Here is an 18,897-nt window from a genome sequence, read left to right as displayed (position 1 = left end):
AGTACTAGCCACATGTTAGTAATTACTTGCTATTACTCCTTTTAACTTTCGGTGCAGTGAAAATTAAGAAGTTCTCTTGTTATACAAAGAATTTGACGTAGACTGGGAGAACTTACGTGGAACTGGTTAGCCACCACATAGCGTTCCAGTCCAACAATGCACTGATATTCTAACTTACAGCTAACCCAATTAAAGTGTGAACTTTAAGGTAAACTTGTCGTACACACATATTAACATTATTTTCTTCACAGAAAAAGGAATATTCAAAGGAGTTGAAACAACCATTCAGGTTACATGTCCTCGCTACTAGTACAAGACATACCTAGATCCCTGATAAGTTTCATATCCCCGCAGTTTCATTTATGAAATAAATCCCTTGCTCTTTAGGCTCTCAACAGCATCCTTGATAATTTGATCCATGGGAATGAATTCCAAACCCAAGTTCATTAGCTTCTTCGCTCCGTTCTTTTCCCTCAGCAAGCCAGGTTGGGTGTCCTTTGGCAAACTACACAAAGGCAAACATATTAGCTCTATAATTTTCAAAATCAGGCACTCACATCACCTGAAAAATTTGTAAAATTCTGCCAAGGCAAGCAACAATGCACCAAAAGGTTGAATAACTAGGAAATCAACATTTGGAAGGGATTCTGAATTAGACCAAATAAAGACGATATATGTACATTTATACCCGCATTAAACTCTTTTACAGGAAAAAACAGATTTCAATTTGCTAATTTGGTCACAAATATCTAACACATGATGGGAGGAAAAAACGGAAAGAAAAAACCATAGTCCTCCAGCTGTAGAAGAGTTCAGTGTATCTAAGAAACCTCGGCTCAAAATCAAGACAGAGTATATTTTAAGTTGTGCTTCTGACAAGGGACGATACATTCACTTATCAGGAAACCAAACATCTAAAACATAAGATATGCACACAATTTCATTTGCAAATGCATTTTGCGGGCCAAAATTACCTGGGAACCTTGTACTCAGGGTAAAGTTCAGCAACCTCTGCCACAAAGTCACCATAATGTGATATAGCTTCCACACACAAGTGCCTACCGGTTGCTGATTTGTTCTCATACACTAAAATGTGCGCTTGAGCTACATCTTTAAAATGCACAGATCCCATAAAGAAGTCCTCATATGTTTCAGCGCAACCTGCAGCAAAGATCGAACAACTCAAATCTTACTTTATACATGGTGTTTCTAGGGCCTCTTCCTTTTTCTCAGTCCTCCTGAAGGAGGAATCCAAACAAACTTTATCAAAAATACTTAAAATTTAAAGAAACGTGTGCTAGAAAAAGAGGTGTAGAAGAGTTCCTTTATGATCAAGCACATGCATGCACACCCAATCTATGTTCTCCAAGCTTAGGGACTAACTGGAAAACAATTAGCAATCTCGACTGTTATGAAAGAAGAAATCTTCAAGTGTTGAGAAAGAAAATACCTAATTTTTAGTTCATCAACCAACCACAGCCTCATACATAACAAATGGGAAATGTTCTCTTGCCATTGAGATGTTATGTCATCATACAAACTGTCAATCAAAGACCAAACTTCGTCTAAATTTATGATTCAAGTGCAAATTTCGTAACATTACATAGCATACTATCAGGCAAGAGAACATCAACTGCTAGAGGAGTATTCAAATAACTTAAGAGGGCAGTCCCAGAGGATAAACAAAGTCAACAATCTACTTCTAGGTGCAGTCATAGAGGATATTCCAATACAAATTTGCAGAGAAAAGTACCCTCAAGAAGGCGAACAAGCATCAACATGCTAGCATTGAGCCTGGGCGAGATAACAGGGCCCATCACCGTGCCTGGATTCACCACAACCACATCCAGCCCCTTCTCCTTGGCAAATTCCCACGCCGCTTTCTCTGCCAGCGTTTTCGATAATGGATACCACAACTAGCCAAACACCAAACACAATCAGCATTACAGTCCCCATTTGTGAAAACTTCAATCAGTTAAAAACAAAGACTTAGTAATCAAAGATGAAAAATTCAATACAAGCAGGGGAAACGCGCACCGAAAGTTACAAACTTTCAATAAGAAAATAGAATGCGGACATTAAGCAGACAATAAACCGCGGTTTTTCAAAACACAATTAGGCATTGGAGTAACTCACTCCCTTCTGCTTGCAGTAGTCAATGTCTGTCCAGCAATCCTCGCCCTTGACCTTATCAGACGGCCAGCTTGGGCTGGGAGTGATGGCGGAAATGGATGACGTCAGCACCACACGGCTGACCCCAGCGTGCTTCGCCGCCGTCAGAACATTGAGCGTTCCTTTGATCGCCGGGTCCAGAAGCTCCTTCTGCGGATTAAACAAAAAAAAGCACAACGTTTTCAAAATTACGCATAATTAATCAAATATAATCAAAATTAGAAGGAAATTGATAATGTGTACTGGCGCGAACCTCGGGGTCGTGGACTTGATCGACGATGCAGGGAGAGGCGAGGTGGAAGACACCGGAGCAGCCATTGACGGCGGCGAGTATGGAGTTGTAGTCGAGGAGGTCAATCTGGAAGAGACGGAGGCGCGACTCTGCTCCCTCTACTAACGCTTCTAGATGCTTCGTCTCGTCCTCGTCCTCTGCAACACAGAAAATGACGGCGTTTATTCAATTTAGACTGAAAGCGAATGGAATTGGAATGAAATGAATGGCATTGTGGCAGTTGTGTAGATAAAGTGAAAAGCAGGGGGAAAGTTACTGAGATCCTTGACGGTGGCGTGGACGGTGTAATCACGGTGGAGGAGGAGAAGGACGAGCCAGGATCCAATGCAGCCGCTTCCACCGGTAACGCATACAACCTCACCGTGCTTCGACATCCTCCCTGCAGTGTCCCTCTGCTTTCAGCTGTCAAGTGCTCCAGTTATTTCCAGCCGATTGTTGTTGATGATCAAGATGAATTGGGCCGCGTGCATATTTTTCTTATAGAAAGGCCCAAAACAAAAAAACAGCCATGATACTCAACTCAAGCCCAAAATCTTCTTCTTCTTTTTTTTTTTTTTTTTTTTTTTGCACTTTGCACTTTACACCTTAAATTATTTGCATTTGTACATTATCCAAACGAAGTAAAAAAAATTCAAAGCACTACAATTTCTACATTAGAATACTAGAAATTATCAATCTCGACGTTTGGGATTTCAGAAATCTTGGGCCACTGTCCTTTTTTGCAACGTCTGGCAAGTTGCGAACACGAAGAAATGATAAGATTCTGCAATGGTGTTTTCCATAAGAAGTCTAGCAGTGTTTCTAGGTCAAAGCACTGAATTATATATAAAGAAGAAAGACATGGCATGATTGTAATTTCACAATCCACGTTCCACCCTTTCACGCCTTCTCAGTCCTTGCAAGACGTCAGTCTGTGAAATCGGAGTCGCTTCAATTTTGGGAATAATATTGATGAGGATGATTTGAATGAAGAAGTTGTTTGATCATCATCTCCTACTCCCAAAAACTCGCCACCAACCTTTTTTACACCCAATATCCTCCCTACGTAGAGTTCTTCAAGGAAGGGCAATTTCCCAAGGTGAGGCAAAACTTGACAACCCTTATTCCCTGACAGAATAAGGAATCGCAACTTGTTTAAAGATATCAGCCAATTCGGGAAGGTCGAGCCAAAATACACATCACTGTAATTCCAATCAATCTCTAAATATTCTAGATCATCGTGTGGTCGGAAGACTTTCATTATTTGTACACTGCAGTCTCTAGCCTCGTATACCACTTTTCCAAAATCAAGTTTGAGACGAAAAAGTTGCTTGTTGTCCCTCAATTGTGCTTCACTCACATCTACTTGTTGATATCTTCATTCTTGTAAAATTTGAGAATTTTTGGAAAAAGTCAAATTTTCCGATGTGTGACATTCGATTTATGAATGCTGTTGGTTGAGTATATTTTTGATAAGGTCCGCCACTTGAATACTCTAGCAATTGACGATCTTACCATTGAATTGACACCAAATTTTAGAATGCTATTGTAGATATTGTTTAAGGACTGTAGGGACTTACTAGTGAAAATCTAGTGGTTGGATCTTACGGAGCAAGTGATGTAAGATCATGGACTATACCTTTGATCGACGGTCTGATTCTCATTAAACGTCGTTGTGGGAGACTTATGAGAGTTTTGGGTATGTGAATTTATTGAGAGAAATCTAAATGTGGACTTGTGCTTTGTTTTAGGCAGTGATAGAGCTTGACGCCTTGAATCCCATGCTAGAGTGCGTTAGTGCGGACCTCATGTGAGTGATTTTAATCTATGTGATATGGTTATTACTCTGAAATCTTCTGTGCTAATATACTTTGCGGTTACACCATGGATTCTTAAAATAAGTCTTATGCTAAATAATTGTTGTTATAAAGTTTGCCATTGATCTACTTATGAAACATTATGTGACTTGGGTATTTGAACTGTTGCTGGATTGTGTTTTGAAATATATATTTGATGGTTTGATAAATATGAGAGATTGTAAAGGACCGTTACCCTAGTGTCATGGGGTTAGGTGACACTAAGTCTGCACCACGTAGCAATGGTACATGGATGGTCCTGCTTGGTTAATCCGCGTTAGGGGACCATACTATTTGTGGATCGCGCTTGGTTAATCCACATTGGGCGATCCTTATATCCTAGGTATGGCCATACACACTTAAGGGTGATCATGCTTGGTTAATCCGCATTGGGTGATCACTGCCTAACAGTTCTATAGGTATGACTCTGCTTGGTTAATCCACATTGGGGAGTCACTACCTACTTGGTTATCTTGACCCTGCTTGGTTAATCTGCATTGGGGGACCATGCTACATATGCGGACCGCGCTTGGTTAATCCATATTGGGTGATCCTTATGGCCATGTATGCTTAGGAGTGATCATGCTTGGTTAATCCGCATTGGGTGATCACTTCCTAACAGATGTAAGCGTGACCCTGCTTGGTTAATCTGCGTTGGGGGGGGTCACTGCCTACTAGGTTACTTTCTCAAGGGTGGCTCTGCTTGGTTAATCCGCTTTGGGGGGGGCCACTTTCTGTTTGGTTACTTATGTAGGCTTCGACCGAATTGCTTCCCTCTAGCCCTAGTTTTAATGTATATATGAACGATGGTTTTTGGGAATCTTGGTGGTTTGAATGGGAAAGGCTGTTGGATGTCTGGGTGACTCATTCGGAGTTTTCAGCGACTTGATTATGATTTCATAAAGCATGACTCTATACTCAATGTTTATAGATTATGATCGATGGTATGTTTTTATTGAATATTACATACTTGTATTATTGTCACTCACCCGAGCTTCGCATCTTAACCGAGTTCTGAATTGCTAGTGCATCATTCCCTTGATGTAGGCACTGGATATGACAAGTCTGTGTAAAGTACGAGAAACAACTTGGTGTGGATGCAAATTTCTTCCTCCTTGATCTTGGACGATTTTGCACCTACAAAACAATTAACACCTTAGGTTAAGGCCAAGAGCCTCACGCGCCCACGATGAATGGGGGAGGCTTTGGCCGAAGAACCTCCGATGCCAAAGTTAGAATTTAGAGAGAAAGAGTGTTTAGAGAATTTTGGGATTTTTACCAAAGTGTTGGAATTAGCTTTTTGGTGAGAATGGGAGTATATTTATAGGGATAGGAGGTGGCTAGGGTTTTTAGGTTTAATTAGCCAATTTATTTGGCTATTAAACATAAAATGAATGTTTTGGTGGTTTTTTGTATAATTGGCTAATAAAAAGGAAGAAATGGTGGGAAAAGGTAGAAAAAAGGTAATGGATTAGGTTTTTCAATGGGATAGCCGGCCCTCTTGTGTTTTTAGGTTTGAGTGGATGTTTCAAATTGACAATTAAGGGATTGATTAGGTAATTAATCCCTTAATTAGTCAATTTATTATGATTTTATGAAATATGAAAGGAATAAGTATATTATTTAGCTAATTGATTAGCTAAATAATGAAATGGGAAATATATGAATAAATTAGGTTTTAAGTTGATACCTATTTTGGGCACTTTTGACTTGGTTGAAAAAATGATTCTCTACTGCTCGCGTGTAGGAAACCCGGTATGCCTCGAGGGTATTTTTGTCCTCTTTTGTCCAAAAGTCCATGTGTCGCCTAGTGAATATTTTTGGCTCCACAAATGCCCCCACACCTGTTGGGCTGCTCGCAAAAAAGGGCAGCAGGTGTAGAGATCTTCTTGCTTTAGGAAACTTAAGACTGCTTCCTATTTTGATGTTGATTCTCTCTTTAATAGGAAATTAAATCCTTCTAGGAAAGGGAAATAAATTTCTCTCAAAGCCTATTTAAGTCCACCTTAAGTGGGTTATTAAATCAACTTTGGAGAGCGATTTATTCTACCCTACAAGAGAGAGATAGCTTAGAGGATATTTGTTCCCCCTCCTCTAGCAATCTTCTACATCTTGCCCGTGCAAAGGACCGTCTTTCGTTGCTTTCTTCGTCTTCTTCGTGCCGCACCGATGTAAGAAAAATTTAATTTTTCTTGCCTTATTCTTGGATAGTGCTATTGCGGGGCAGCCGTCGGGGTGGTGCGGCACATCGGCTGGCAGGGGCCAGGAGTTGGCTCGGCATGGGCCGAGGAGATGTTGTGGCAGGGACCACTGCTTGGGCAGCTTGGCTTGGCTTGAGCCAAAAGGCAGCTTATGCAACTAGGGTCGCGGATTGTGGCGCTGGGGCGCAGTGCTAGGCGAGCCGCATGGCTCATGTCCTTTGGGCTCTTGGACCTGACTCGGGCCAGGCTGGTGATTGAGAGAAATAAGGAGATTGCGGGTCTCATGGGCTGCTGGAATGTTGGGCATGCAGGCCTCCTGCCTGTTGGAATGCTAGGTTGAGCTCCCCTGCTGAGTACCATGAATGTCGTTGGCTGCTTAGTCCTCTTTGCCGAAAGAAATGTGGGCTGCTCCAGAAAGAGGAGGTAAAGATGATCAAGGCGGATGCATTGGCTCGTCTGATCGCTGTCGTGGAGCTTACTATGAATGAAGATGGAAAGAAGAGATCTTCCCCGCCTGCTCATGAGATGCCAGTTAAGAAAAAACTGAAGACTTCTTCTGCTGCTCATGAGGGTCCGCTTGCTACCGAGAGGTATGTGATTGACATGATTTTCCAATGGGAAGAAATGTAAGGCTGCTAAATCTGAGCATGTGGCGTCTTCCATGTTGAGAATGGCTAGTACAATTGTGGATAAGATTACTCAGCGTAAAGGTTTTATCATGCCCCCAGTGCCGAAGTCTGTAGGACGTTCTTTGGGAGCCAAGTCCGGTTCACCTTTGTAGAGACTTGCTATTATGAAGAGTGGTAAGGTGGACTCTGCTGCTAAAGTGGCGCCAAAGCCTGCTCCCTTTGCTGCTGAGATTTATTCGCCTCAGATTCAAGATCTTAAGCTTGCAATTTCTGAGCTTCGTTTCGCTACTTATGCTAAGAAGAGAGTGGATGAGCTTCTCTATTTCTCCGGAAGACTTGCTTGCTTTTACTTTTAAGGCTTCCATTGGTGAAGTAGTTGGAGAAGTTAGTGCCCAGACTGGGGCGGCCGGGGGTGAAGCGCCGAATGATGCCGCTGCTAAGAGCGTTACGGCTGTTGAAGGTGTGGCGACCGAGTAGTCGTGGAATGTCCAAGCTGCTGTAGTGTAGTATTTTAGGTAGCCTTTAGGATTTTCTTTGTTTTTCCTTGTAGCTTTTGTTTTGCTTGAACTCCTTCAACCTTTGCTAGTTGTTTATAAATATGTTTTCCTTCGTTTTTCTTCATCTTCACTTTTTTTGTTCATGCCCTAACCTTTAGACTTGATAGACCAGTGGCAGGCATGCTACTTTTTTATAAGCAGACAAACTCGCGTAGCCTATGCAGCCGTAGGTGTTGGTGTAGAACTTTGCAAAGTTGTTAGCCATAGGGTTGGCAGCCGGATGCCTTACTTACAGAAGCAGACAAGTCCGCGTAACCACTAGGCTGTTAACTTTGACTTTCTTCAATTCCGTAGGTTGCGTAGCAAGTATCACAACACTTTAGGACTTAGTGTAGGTTGTTCCGCGCTTGGCAGAGGTGAAGCTTATCGACTACGTAGCATGTCGGCAGTGGATAAAACTTCGTATATGCGCGCTAGCTTGTCTAACCTTTCACAAGAATGTGCGGTTGTATAAGTCTAGTGCGGCTTCACTGCTCGAAGGGCAAGCCGTAGGCAGTCTTCCGGAATCCGTAGGCTACCTTAGTGCACTCGGTAGCAGCTTTAGGATTCCAGGGCAGCCATCCATCGGATATACTGCGTAATGTGCCCTCTCCGTCTCTAGGGCCCGGTTCCCCACGGATTAGGCCAAGAGACCCAAAATCCTTCAGTTAGCTAAACCTTGAAAAAGACCATTGCGGCTACTTCTAGGAATCCCGGCGCAAGCCATCGTGCATCTAGTTATACTAGGGCAGCCAGGCTCATCCATGTCTGGATATTCGGAGTGTAAAGTTTATCCTCCCGTCTTGGAGAGTTGACCCATATGGGTGTCGGAGAATTGGTTTACCCTCTCGCACTGGAGAGCATGGTTGGTCACTCGGGGGGCGCAATTCCTGCGATGAGTCCCTAAGAAGGGTGCAGTTTTCTTTTGAAGTGCAAGAGTGATTAGTTGTTGTAAGCATGCAACCAAGCCAAGTTGTGATTACTTCTAAATTCCTCATTGAAAAACGAGTAAAACGAACGAGAACTTTAGCTGTAAGGTAGGAACTGCATAACAACTGGATAGTCCTCAGCTTGTGAGGTGGTGCCCGTCGAGCTTATTGAATCTTCGGGTTTTGATGTAGCGGGAGGTCACACATGGTACTTCTTCAGATTGTAGGCCATCCATTTTTTTTTCAATATTTTTGCCGCTTCATGGTGGTGAGGGTGTAATTACTCTTGCCCCCTACTCTGCTGATCTTGTACGGACCTTCCCAGATGGGATCCATCTTTTTGGAGCCTTCTCTGCCGGCAGTGACGAAGGTTTTTCTGCGCCGTCGACATGTAAATGGCAGAAGTCTCCATCGGGTGGAGTAGGCGCAGCTAGAGTGTGCTCGGCTACTTCTGAGGCATCGTTGGGCCGCTTTGTTGCGTCACCTAGGCTCGGCGTGAAGGTGCAGTAGGGAGCTGTGGAGATGGGGCCATGTCATACGCAACAGGAGATGCTCAACTGCCGGTATTGGGCCACTCTAGAGTTGAATCATTGAGCAAGGGTCGGCTAGGGCCGTATGATGCGCAGCAAGAAATGGTACTCAACTGCCGGTACATGTTGCTCCTATGTAGAATCTTTCAGGGTGACGAGGATAAAACTTGCTTTCAAGTGTGTCTTTCCAGTGTTGCGTTCATCAGAAAACTTTACATCCGCCAGGGTCTACGCCTTTATCGTCGCGCGTCTGGATTGGGCAGAATAGTACGTCATTAGGATGATTGCATGCGTTTGAAAGTAAAATTTGTGCTTCTAGGTTGCAACAACTATCGCCAAAGTTAACTTTTGAATTTTTAATAACATTGAGGAGAGCTTTTGAACTGTAGAATACAGGTAACTGTGGAATACAGGTAGTCGGGCCCCCATCTCTTCTCGCATGATGGTAGAGCTTATTGCAACAACTATCGCCAAAGTTAACTTTTGAATTTTTAATAACATCGAGGAGAGCTTTTGAACTGTAGAATACAGGTAACTGTGGAATACAGGTAGTCGGGCCCCCATCTCTTCTCGCATGATGGTAGAGCTTATTGCTACTTTAGATAACGTCAAACATGTGAATAAGTCATCCACTGCTTCTAGGGAGGTGATGTCGGGTACTTCTTCAAGTCCTTGAATGTGCATTGGCGAGCCTCATCCCAAAGTGCATACTTCTCTGCCAAAGCAAAAGAGTCTGCCAGAGTTAGATCTTCTTTCATGATCAATTTTCCGAATAGCGGGTGGTCTGCTGGAAGTCCTTTTTGGAAGGCTGCTCTAGCTATCGAGTCGTTGCATCCGACTATTTTTGCCTTCTCTACTTTGAACCTCCTCACATAGTCGCGAAGCGACTCCTTTGGGTTCTTCTTGACGTTGAACAAATGATCAGACTTCTTTTTGATCGAGCGATAGGATGAATATTCTTTGGTGAAAACCAAAGAAAGTTCGTAGAAATCCCGGATGGATTGTGGCGGCAAGGTGTAGAACTAATCTTGCGCCTCGCCTTGTAGAGTGGTGGCGAATATCTTGCACATGAGCTCATCGTTGTTTCGATAAAGGATCATTGCACTTCGGTAGCGCTTTAAGTGTCTCTCCGGGTCTTCATCCCCTTTGAAAGATGTGAAATATGGCATGCTGAACTCTCGTGGAGGCTCTGCCTGCTCGATCTCGTCCGTGAAGGGTGACCTGCTTATGTTGGTCATGTTCCATCGTAGTGCCTCGTCGGTGACCTCATTGCGTTGGAAATCATGCAATCGCTTGGTCAAGAGTCTCTCTACTTCTTCCTGAATTTGCCTTTGTTGGGGTAGTGCAGCTCTCGGCTGCCCCCAGCCATGACTTGCTGGTCTAGGCTGCTCTTCCATGTGTTTGGCTCGTTTATGCCGCATATGCAGTGCATATGGTGCATTCCTAGCAGGCGAGCGAGTTCTTCGCAGGCTGCTGGTTGAACTTGAGCTGGATTGAGTGACTGCTTCTCTCCGTCCGTCGTGCTGCCTACTCTGATGTGAGGTGGATGATGCTCCTTGTGGGCTTAGCCGCGAATGAACACTTTGTCTGGAAGGTTGCTCATGTTGACTATCGGAGTGTGACCCCAACCGTGAATGTATGCTCATCCGTTGGCTTAGTCGAGAGTACACGCTCATCCGCGCGCTAAAACGGGAGTATACGCTATCTCGGGGGCCCAATCGGGAATGTACACTGCCTGAACGTTCAACTCGTGGCTGGTCGAATGGCTGCTTGCTGGGATGCTGCTGGAAAGGTTCGTCTGCCCTTGTCCTACTTCGGGATACCTCGTCCGGGGCATGTTGGATCCCGATGCGTTGCAAAAGTTGATTCACCAAAGTTGTCTGTTGTGCAAGGGCGCTCGTCAACTCTATGACTTGTCGAGACAAGTGTTGTTCGCCATTTGGATTGGAAGAGCTTGGAATGAATGCGCCTCCTTGAGCAGTGGAATGGTGGTAGACTCCGGGCGCGAGATTTGAGTTGGGAAATGTCAAATCCGTGAAAAAATGTGGTGAGAATGCCCCCGGCTCGATGGTAGGTCCAGATGGTTGAGATAGTTTTGGGCCGACTTGGGCTGCTTGGAAAGCCACGGGAGCAGTGTGGGCCTTGAGAGTGGGCTGCTCGTTGGGAGCAGGCTGGGTCACGAGAGCAGGCTGCTTGGCAGGAGCAGGTTGCTTGGCGGGAGCAGGCTAGGCCACGGAAGCAGGCTGCTTGGCAGGAGCAGGTTGCTTGGCGGGAGCAGGCTGGGCCACGGAAGTAGGCTGCTTGGCAGGAGTAGGCTGGGCCACGGGAGTGGGCTGCTTGGCAGGAGCAGGCTGGGCCACGGGAGTGGGTTGCTCGACGGGAGCAGGCTGGATCACGGGAGTAGGCTGCTCAATACGCGGTGCATGTGAATGCGAGGCTTGGGCTTGGGTCCACGTGAACTTGGATGGCACGGCTTGGATCGTGGTCTTGGTACCGTGAGCCTTGGATGGCACGGCTCGGGCCGTGGTGAAGGCTCCATGGACCTCGCCACGAGTGGCTACCGAAGTAGCCATCGTGGTGGTTCCCATGGTGGCCGTGGTGAAGGCATCATGGACCTCGCCGTGGGTGGCTACCGAGGTAGCCACCACGGTGGTTCCCATGGTGGAAGCTCGTGGTGATGATGCCGCTCCCCTTATTGTCGCATTTTGCCTTACGGATCTCCGGGTCGTGGTGAAGGCTCCATGGACCTCGCCACGAGTGGCTACCGAAGTAGCCACCGCGGTGGTTCCCATGGTGGCCGTGGTGAAGGCACCATGGACCTCGCCGCGGGTAGCTACCGAAGTAGCCACCACGGTGGTTCCCATGGTTGAAGCTCGTGATGATGATGCCGCTCCCCTTATTGTCGCATTTAGCCTCACGGATCTCCGCAATCCCATTTCTTGAACATTAGAATTTTCACTTGTGGAATTTTCTAAATTTCTAGCCATTATATTTTGCTTATACGTTTTATCAAAGAACCTTTGCAAGTAAAAAATTCTAATAATAAGAACGTATGAAAAATATTCAAATGGACTAGAAAATAAAGAAAAAACCTTTTTTGTGCGAGAGTCTTCTACGAGTATGGATTTCAACTCTCAATGAAAGCACCAATTTGTGGATGCAAATTTCTTCCTCCTTGATCTTGGACGATTTTGCACCTACAAAACAATTAACACCTTAGGTTAAGGCCAAGAGCCTCACGCGCCCACGATGAATGGAGGGGGCTTTGGCCGAAGAACCTCCGATGCCAAAGTTAGAATTTAGAGAGAAAGAGTGTTTAGAGAATTTTGGGATTTTTACCAAAGTGTTGGAATTAGCTTTTTGGTGAGAATGGGAGTATATTTATAGGGATAGGAGGTGGCTAGGGTTTTTAGGTTTAATTAGCCAATTTATTTGGCTATTAAACATAAAATGAATGTTTTGGTGGTTTTTTGTATAATTGGCTAATAAAAAGGAAGAAATGGTGGGAAAAGGTAGAAAAAAGGTAATGGATTAGGTTTTTCAATGGGATAGCCGGCCCTCTTGTGTTTTTAGGTTTGAGTGGATGTTTCAAATTGACAATTAAGGGATTGATTAGGTAATTAATCCCTTAATTAGTCAATTTATTATGATTTTATGAAATATGAAAGGAATAAGTATATTATTTAGCTAATTGATTAGCTAAATAATGAAATGGGAAATATATGAATAAATTAGGTTTTAAGTTGATACCTATTTTGGGCACTTTTGACTTGGTTGAAAAAATGATTCTCTACTGCTCGCGTGTAGGAAACCCGGTATGCCTCGAGGGTATTTTTGTCCTCTTTTGTCCAAAAGTCCACGTGTCGCCTAGTGAATATTTTTGGCTCCACACTTGGTATTTTAGTTCCGTTGAGTGGTCCAGAACCCAAGACTGTTGGATTTTGTTGAGTAGTTCGGATTCCTTGCTCTTGCTCATTGCCATAAGGTTAGTCTAGAACATTAGATTTGAATGCATGAGAATTACCCACAATAGACCTTATGAATATAAATTAGAATTATCAAGTTATTACTTAGAATCCAGGCAGGGAATTATGTAGAATTCTTTCATTTAATTTCGTGCACCGATATGTGATCTGGTTGACTAATTAACGTAATTAAATGTTAATATCGTGTCTCCTTGACTCATGGAATGGATTACTTGAGGTGAATGTGAAGTGATGTTGAATATGATTGTTATTAATACGATTAGATCAATGATCAATACGACTAGAGGATACTATTGTGCTTTGTTGATTCTTTGATATATCACATGATATGAATTGCGATTTTATGTTGAAAGATAATGATTTATATGATGGATGAAATAGAAACCTTGATTGTCATGTGGGTTGTTATGTAGCTTGAAGCGAATAATTTCATGCTTGTCAAGTCCAAAAGTTTGATTGAGGAATGTTATGCCTTTTGGCTTGAACTGACTGTGTTATATGTCGAGTTGTAGCGAAGATGAACTACGAATGGCTTGATTCCTGTGTAGGGTACATAGGCAGTCTAACGAGAATGTTAGATGCATCCATAAAGTGTACAAAATTTACTACGCAATTCGAGGCATGGCATGTGCTTGGTTCATATCTCATAGACGGGTATGTTAGATATATGGTTATTTGATAACGTCACGTGTCAATCCTAGATGTACGTCGGGATCGGGGCATGACAATCGATGCAAATCAAGCACTCCAAGTCAGGTAATTTGTAGTTGTAAGCTTGATTGGAACCATAGATCCAATATTTTGGATGGTGATGGAAGAGGAAATCGCAGAATTAGGGTTAGGGATTTCTGTAGGAAGCGGATGAGCAGGAGGATCTGATCCTGAGGAAGGAGATGCAGAGTCCGCCATAGCTGAAGGTTGAAGAAGAATTCACGATCAAGATAAAGAAATCGATCGATTGATCGGAGAAGAAGAGGAAAGTCAAGCGGTGCAGAAAGAAGCGGGAAAGGAGGATCGAAGAGGGAGAGTTGTCATAGGACTATTGGCGGTTGATACCATATTAGGAAAAATATTTTCCATTGCATAACTGAATAATGTTTACACTTGGGTATTTATACACAAACTGTTACAGCTAACAGAAAAGGAAAAACAACCAAAACAAACTATGATTCCTTATCCTCTAAGGATTCTCTCTTGTAGGTGTCATTACATTTTTATCCTTGATACTATGGTGATGTGCCTGAATGCGGAGTTGACAATACGCATTAGTGTTAAGTTCTATACAAAAGTACCTGGAAAAACCCTAGTTGATAGACTTAAAAGCTAGTCCAGGAAACACTTCCAAGTGCTTTTCCGGTTGAAAATCAATGTACAACAACAATGTAACCTTCTGGTAGAGTTCACTATACTGAGCAAACCCCAATACTTACTTTAAGTAACGAAATTTAGACCATTTTCGATACATTCGAACCCTGAAAGTAACAAAATTATGTAAACAACTATCTCTATCACAACCTTACTAATAGACCAATCTTCTGCACATTCTGAAACCCACGACAATACTATTCCTAGACAACACACAAACAAAAAGACAGTAACTTTCCCATGTATTCTCGGCAACCAAAGATTCATAAGGGTATAATTTCTTTAAAGTAAATGTTTGAAGATATTAAATCTTTTAATAACACCATTTGTCAGTTGTGTCAAAGACTAAAAGAACATTTTATGCATTTTAAGTAGCCAAGTATTGTTCGAATTTATATAGAACATTGTCAGGAGAGGGAGTAGATTTGATCAAAACTAAAAGGCCTAGGCTATCAAGCAAGCTCTGATGTTGCCTAGTTTGTAGTAGTCAAAATTTTGGAGCGTAATCTTCAGAAACGATGGCGCTTCTCTTGAATGTTGTCGAATCTTTCTTGGAACAGTAACTCTTTGCTTTCTTCATGATCAAGCTTTCCTTTTTTCGGACAGAAACATTGTCGCTGCCAACCCCAAGGGTGTTGCTGCTGCTGCTACTTTTGTTGGTTCTTGACAATGACGGAACCTCTGCCCCTGTGCCAACAAAAACTTGCCGGCATTGTTTCCGAGAAGCTTCCATTTGATGCCGACTCTTCAACCTCGAAGCACCGAACTCCTTCACGTAGAAATTCCGCCACAACATATCAGTAACTGGACTCAAATCTCTGCCTATGGTACTCTTCTCTACGCACCTCAACTGCCCGACCGTACATTTACTCTGGGAGGATTTTCTCAAGAACATTGGAATCTACTTTGCTAACGTCCCCACCAACCGAAGATGGAGGAGCTGTTGCTGCTGCTTTTGCTTCCACAGTACTAGCCATGTTAGGAATTATTTGCTATTAGTCCTTTTAACTTTCGGTGTGGTGAAAATCAAGAGAAATTCCCTCGTTATACAAAGAATTTGACGTAGACTGGGAGGACTTACGTGGAACTGGTTAGCCACCACGTAGCGTTCCAGTCCAACAATGCACTGATATTCTAACAGCTAACCCGATTTAAGTGTGAACTTTAAGGTAAATTTATCGTACAATCATTAATAGTATTTTCTTCACAGAAAAGGGAATATTCAAGGGAGTTGAAACAACCATTCAGGTTACATGTCCTCGCAACTAGTACAACTGTACAAGACATACCTAGATCCCTGATAAGTTTCATATCCCTGCAGTTTTATTTATGAAATAAATCCCTTGCAATCCCTGATAAGTTTCATATCCCTGCAGTTTTATTTATGAAATAAATCCCTTGCTCTTTAGGCTCTCCACACCGTCCTTGATAATTTGATCCATGGGAATGAATTCTAAACCCAAGTTCATTAGCTTCTTCGCTGCGTTCTTTTCCCTCAGCAAGCCCAGTTGGGTGTCCTTTGGCAAACTACACAAAGGCAAACATATTAGCTCGATCATTTTCAAAATCAGGCACTCACACCACCTAAAAATTTACAAAATTCTTCCAAGGCAAGCGAGAATGCACCTAACGGTTGATAAACTTGGAAAGCAACATTTGGGAGTGATTCTAAACAGACCAAAGAAAAATGATGTATGCAAATCTATACCCGCATGAAAACTATTTTATAGGAAAAATCAGATTTCAATTCGCTAATTTGGTCTCAAATATCTAAAACACGTGATGGAAGGAAAAAAAGAGAGAAAAAACCATGGTCCTCCAGCTGTAGAAGAGTTCAGTGCATCTAAGAAACCTCGGTTTAAAAAATCAAGACATAGTATATTTTTAAGTTGTGCTTCTGACAAGGGACGAAACATTCACTTATCAGGAAACCAAACATCTAAAACATAAGATATGCACAAAATTTCATTTGCAAATGCATTTTGTGGACCAAAACTTACCTGTGAACCTTGTACTCAGGGTAAAGTTCAGCAACCTTTGCCACAAAGTCACCATAACGTGATATAGCTTCCAAACACAAGTGCCTACCGGTCGCTGATTTGTTCTCATACACTAAAATGTGTGCGAGAGCAACATCTTTAAAATGCACAGATCCCATAAAGAAGTCCTCATATGTTTCAGTGCAGCCTGCAGCAAAGAGCGAACAACTCAAAACTATATATACGTTGTTTCTACTTTCTAGGGCCTCATCCTCTTTCTCAGTCCTCTCCAAAAAAAACTTTATCAAAAATCCTTGCAACTTAAAGAAACATGTGCTAAAAAAAGAGGTGTAGAAGAGTTCCTTTATGATTACACATATGCATGCTCACACAATCTACCTTCTCAAGCTTACGGACAAACTGGCAAAACAATTAGCAATCTCGACTGTTATGAAAGAAGAAATCTTCCAAGTGTTGAGGTACCAAACTCAATCTTTCTTTAGCAAAAATGTCTTAAGAGAAAAAAAAAAAAAACCTCATTTTTACCTCATTTTTAGTTCATCAACCAACCACAGCATCATACATAATAAATGGGAAATGTTCTCTTGCCATTGAGATGATATGTCATCATACAAACTGTCAATCAAAGATCAAATTTCGTCTAAATTTATGATTTGAGTGCGAATTTCGCAACATTACATGGCATACTATCAGGCAAGAGAACATTAAGTGCTAGTGGAAGATTCAAGCAACTTAAGAGGGCAGTCCAAGAGGATAAACAAGGTCAACAATCTACTTCAAGGTGCAGTCATAGAGGATTTTCTAACACAAAATTTGCAGAGAAAAGTACCCTCAAGAATGCGAAGGAGCATCAACATGCTAGCATTGAGCCTGGGCGAGATAACAGGGCCCATCACCGTGCCCGGATTCACCACAACCACATCCAGCCCCTTCTCCTTGGCAAATTCCCACGCAGCTTTCTCCGCCAGCGTTTTCGATAATGGATACCACAACTAGCCATACACCAAACACAATCAGCATTACAGTCCCCAATTGTGAAAACTTCGAGTAGTTAAAAATGAAGAATTAATAATCAAAAGATGAAAGATACAGTACAAGCAGGGGAAACGTGCACCGAAAGTTACAAACTTTCAATAAGAAAATTGAATGCGGACATTAAACAGACAATAAACCGTATATTAGGCATTCGAGTAACTCACTCCCTTCTGCTTGCAGTAATCAATGTCTGTCCAGCAATCCTCGCCCTTGACCTTATCGGACGGCCAGCTTGGGCTGGGAGTGATGGCGGAGATGGATGACGTCAGCACCACACGGCTGACCCCAGCCTGCTTCGCGGCCGTCAGAACATTGAGCGTTCCTTTGATCGCCGGGTCCAGAAGCTCCTTCTGCAGATTAAACCAAAAAAAAGCACCAAAGTTTCATAATTAAGCATAATTAATCAAATATAATCAAAATTAAAAGGAATTTGATATTGCTTAATGATGCGAACCTCGGGGTCGTGGACTTGGTCGACGATGCAGGGAGAGGCGAGGTGGAAGACGCCGGAGCAACCATTGACGGCGGCGAGTATGGAGTTGTAGTCGAGGAGGTCGATCTGGAAGAGACGGAGGCGCGACTCTGCCCCCTCTACTAACGCTTCTAGATGCTTCGTCTCGCCATCGTCCTCTGCAACAAACAAAACAACGGCGTTATTAATTTTGGATTGAACGCGAATGGAATGAATGGAACTGTGGCAGTTGTGTAGATAAGGGGAAAAGCAAGGGTGAAGTTACTGAGATCCTTGACGGTGGCGTGGACGGTGTAATCACCGTGGAGGAGGAGACGGACGAGCCAGGATCCGATGCCGCCGCTTCCACCGGTAACGCATACGACCTCACCCTGCTTCGACATCCTCCCTCCTGTGGCCCTTAGCTTTCGGCTGTCGTGTGTCCCTCATTTACTTTAGCTGATTGTTGATGGTGATCAAGTTGGATTGGGCCAGCTGGATAATTTTCGTTTAGGCAGGCCCAAAATCTAATTGGAATTTTCAAATAAAAAGATATAGAGATCGAAATTGAGTATATAAATAAAACACACACTACACACTGTATCTTGAGTTAAAACGATTGCTTTCTCTATGTATCCCAAATTAGTAATATCGTTTATTTTTAGGAAATTGTTATTAACAATTTAAAAATTTTGTTTTACATTTCTCACAGTGTAATTTTCTTACTAATTATAAACAGTTTAAAATGCAAAATGCGATTTTTGAAGTGCCAATAACAATTCCTTATTTTTATTATAAACAAGAAACAATGTCACGGTCACCTAAAATATTTGTAAAATTCCGCAAGCAAGAATGCACCAAAGGTTGATAAACCTGGAAATCGACATTTGGAAGTGATTCTAAGCAGACCAAAGGAAGATGATGTATGCAAATTAG

The 18,897-nt window shown here is 42.8% G+C and overlaps 2 protein-coding genes across 2 annotated transcripts; both read right to left on the bottom strand.

Annotated features, from left to right (window-relative positions):
- Positions 1 to 202: 202 nt before the first annotated feature.
- LOC103447617 (phenylacetaldehyde reductase-like) lies at positions 203 to 3,497 on the bottom strand. Its single transcript, XM_029088176.2, has 6 exons — positions 2,721 to 3,497; positions 2,426 to 2,601; positions 2,137 to 2,322; positions 1,754 to 1,916; positions 975 to 1,161; positions 203 to 505 (listed from the first exon to the last, which is right to left on the bottom strand). Exons 1-6 carry the CDS (start codon positions 2,836 to 2,838, stop codon positions 361 to 363), a joined length of 975 nt encoding a protein of 324 aa, XP_028944009.1. The 5' UTR covers positions 2,839 to 3,497; the 3' UTR covers positions 203 to 360.
- A 12,128-nt stretch (positions 3,498 to 15,625) lies between these two features.
- LOC103447330 (cinnamoyl-CoA reductase 1-like) lies at positions 15,626 to 18,533 on the bottom strand. The gene is made up of 6 exons (XM_008386526.4): positions 18,248 to 18,533; positions 17,965 to 18,140; positions 17,675 to 17,860; positions 17,305 to 17,467; positions 16,476 to 16,662; positions 15,626 to 16,002 (listed from the first exon to the last, which is right to left on the bottom strand). The coding sequence occupies exons 1-6, from the start codon at positions 18,363 to 18,365 to the stop codon at positions 15,858 to 15,860; spliced, it is 975 nt and encodes a 324-aa protein (XP_008384748.2). The 5' UTR covers positions 18,366 to 18,533; the 3' UTR covers positions 15,626 to 15,857.
- Between the last annotated feature and the right edge of the window lie 364 nt (positions 18,534 to 18,897).

The sequence above is a fragment of the Malus domestica genome, chromosome 11 (genome assembly GCF_042453785.1).
Source record: "Malus domestica chromosome 11, GDT2T_hap1".
NCBI classification, from domain to species: domain Eukaryota; kingdom Viridiplantae; phylum Streptophyta; class Magnoliopsida; order Rosales; family Rosaceae; genus Malus; species Malus domestica.
The sequence above is the reverse complement of the archived record's forward strand: the minus strand, read 5'-3'. Positions and strand labels throughout refer to the sequence as shown.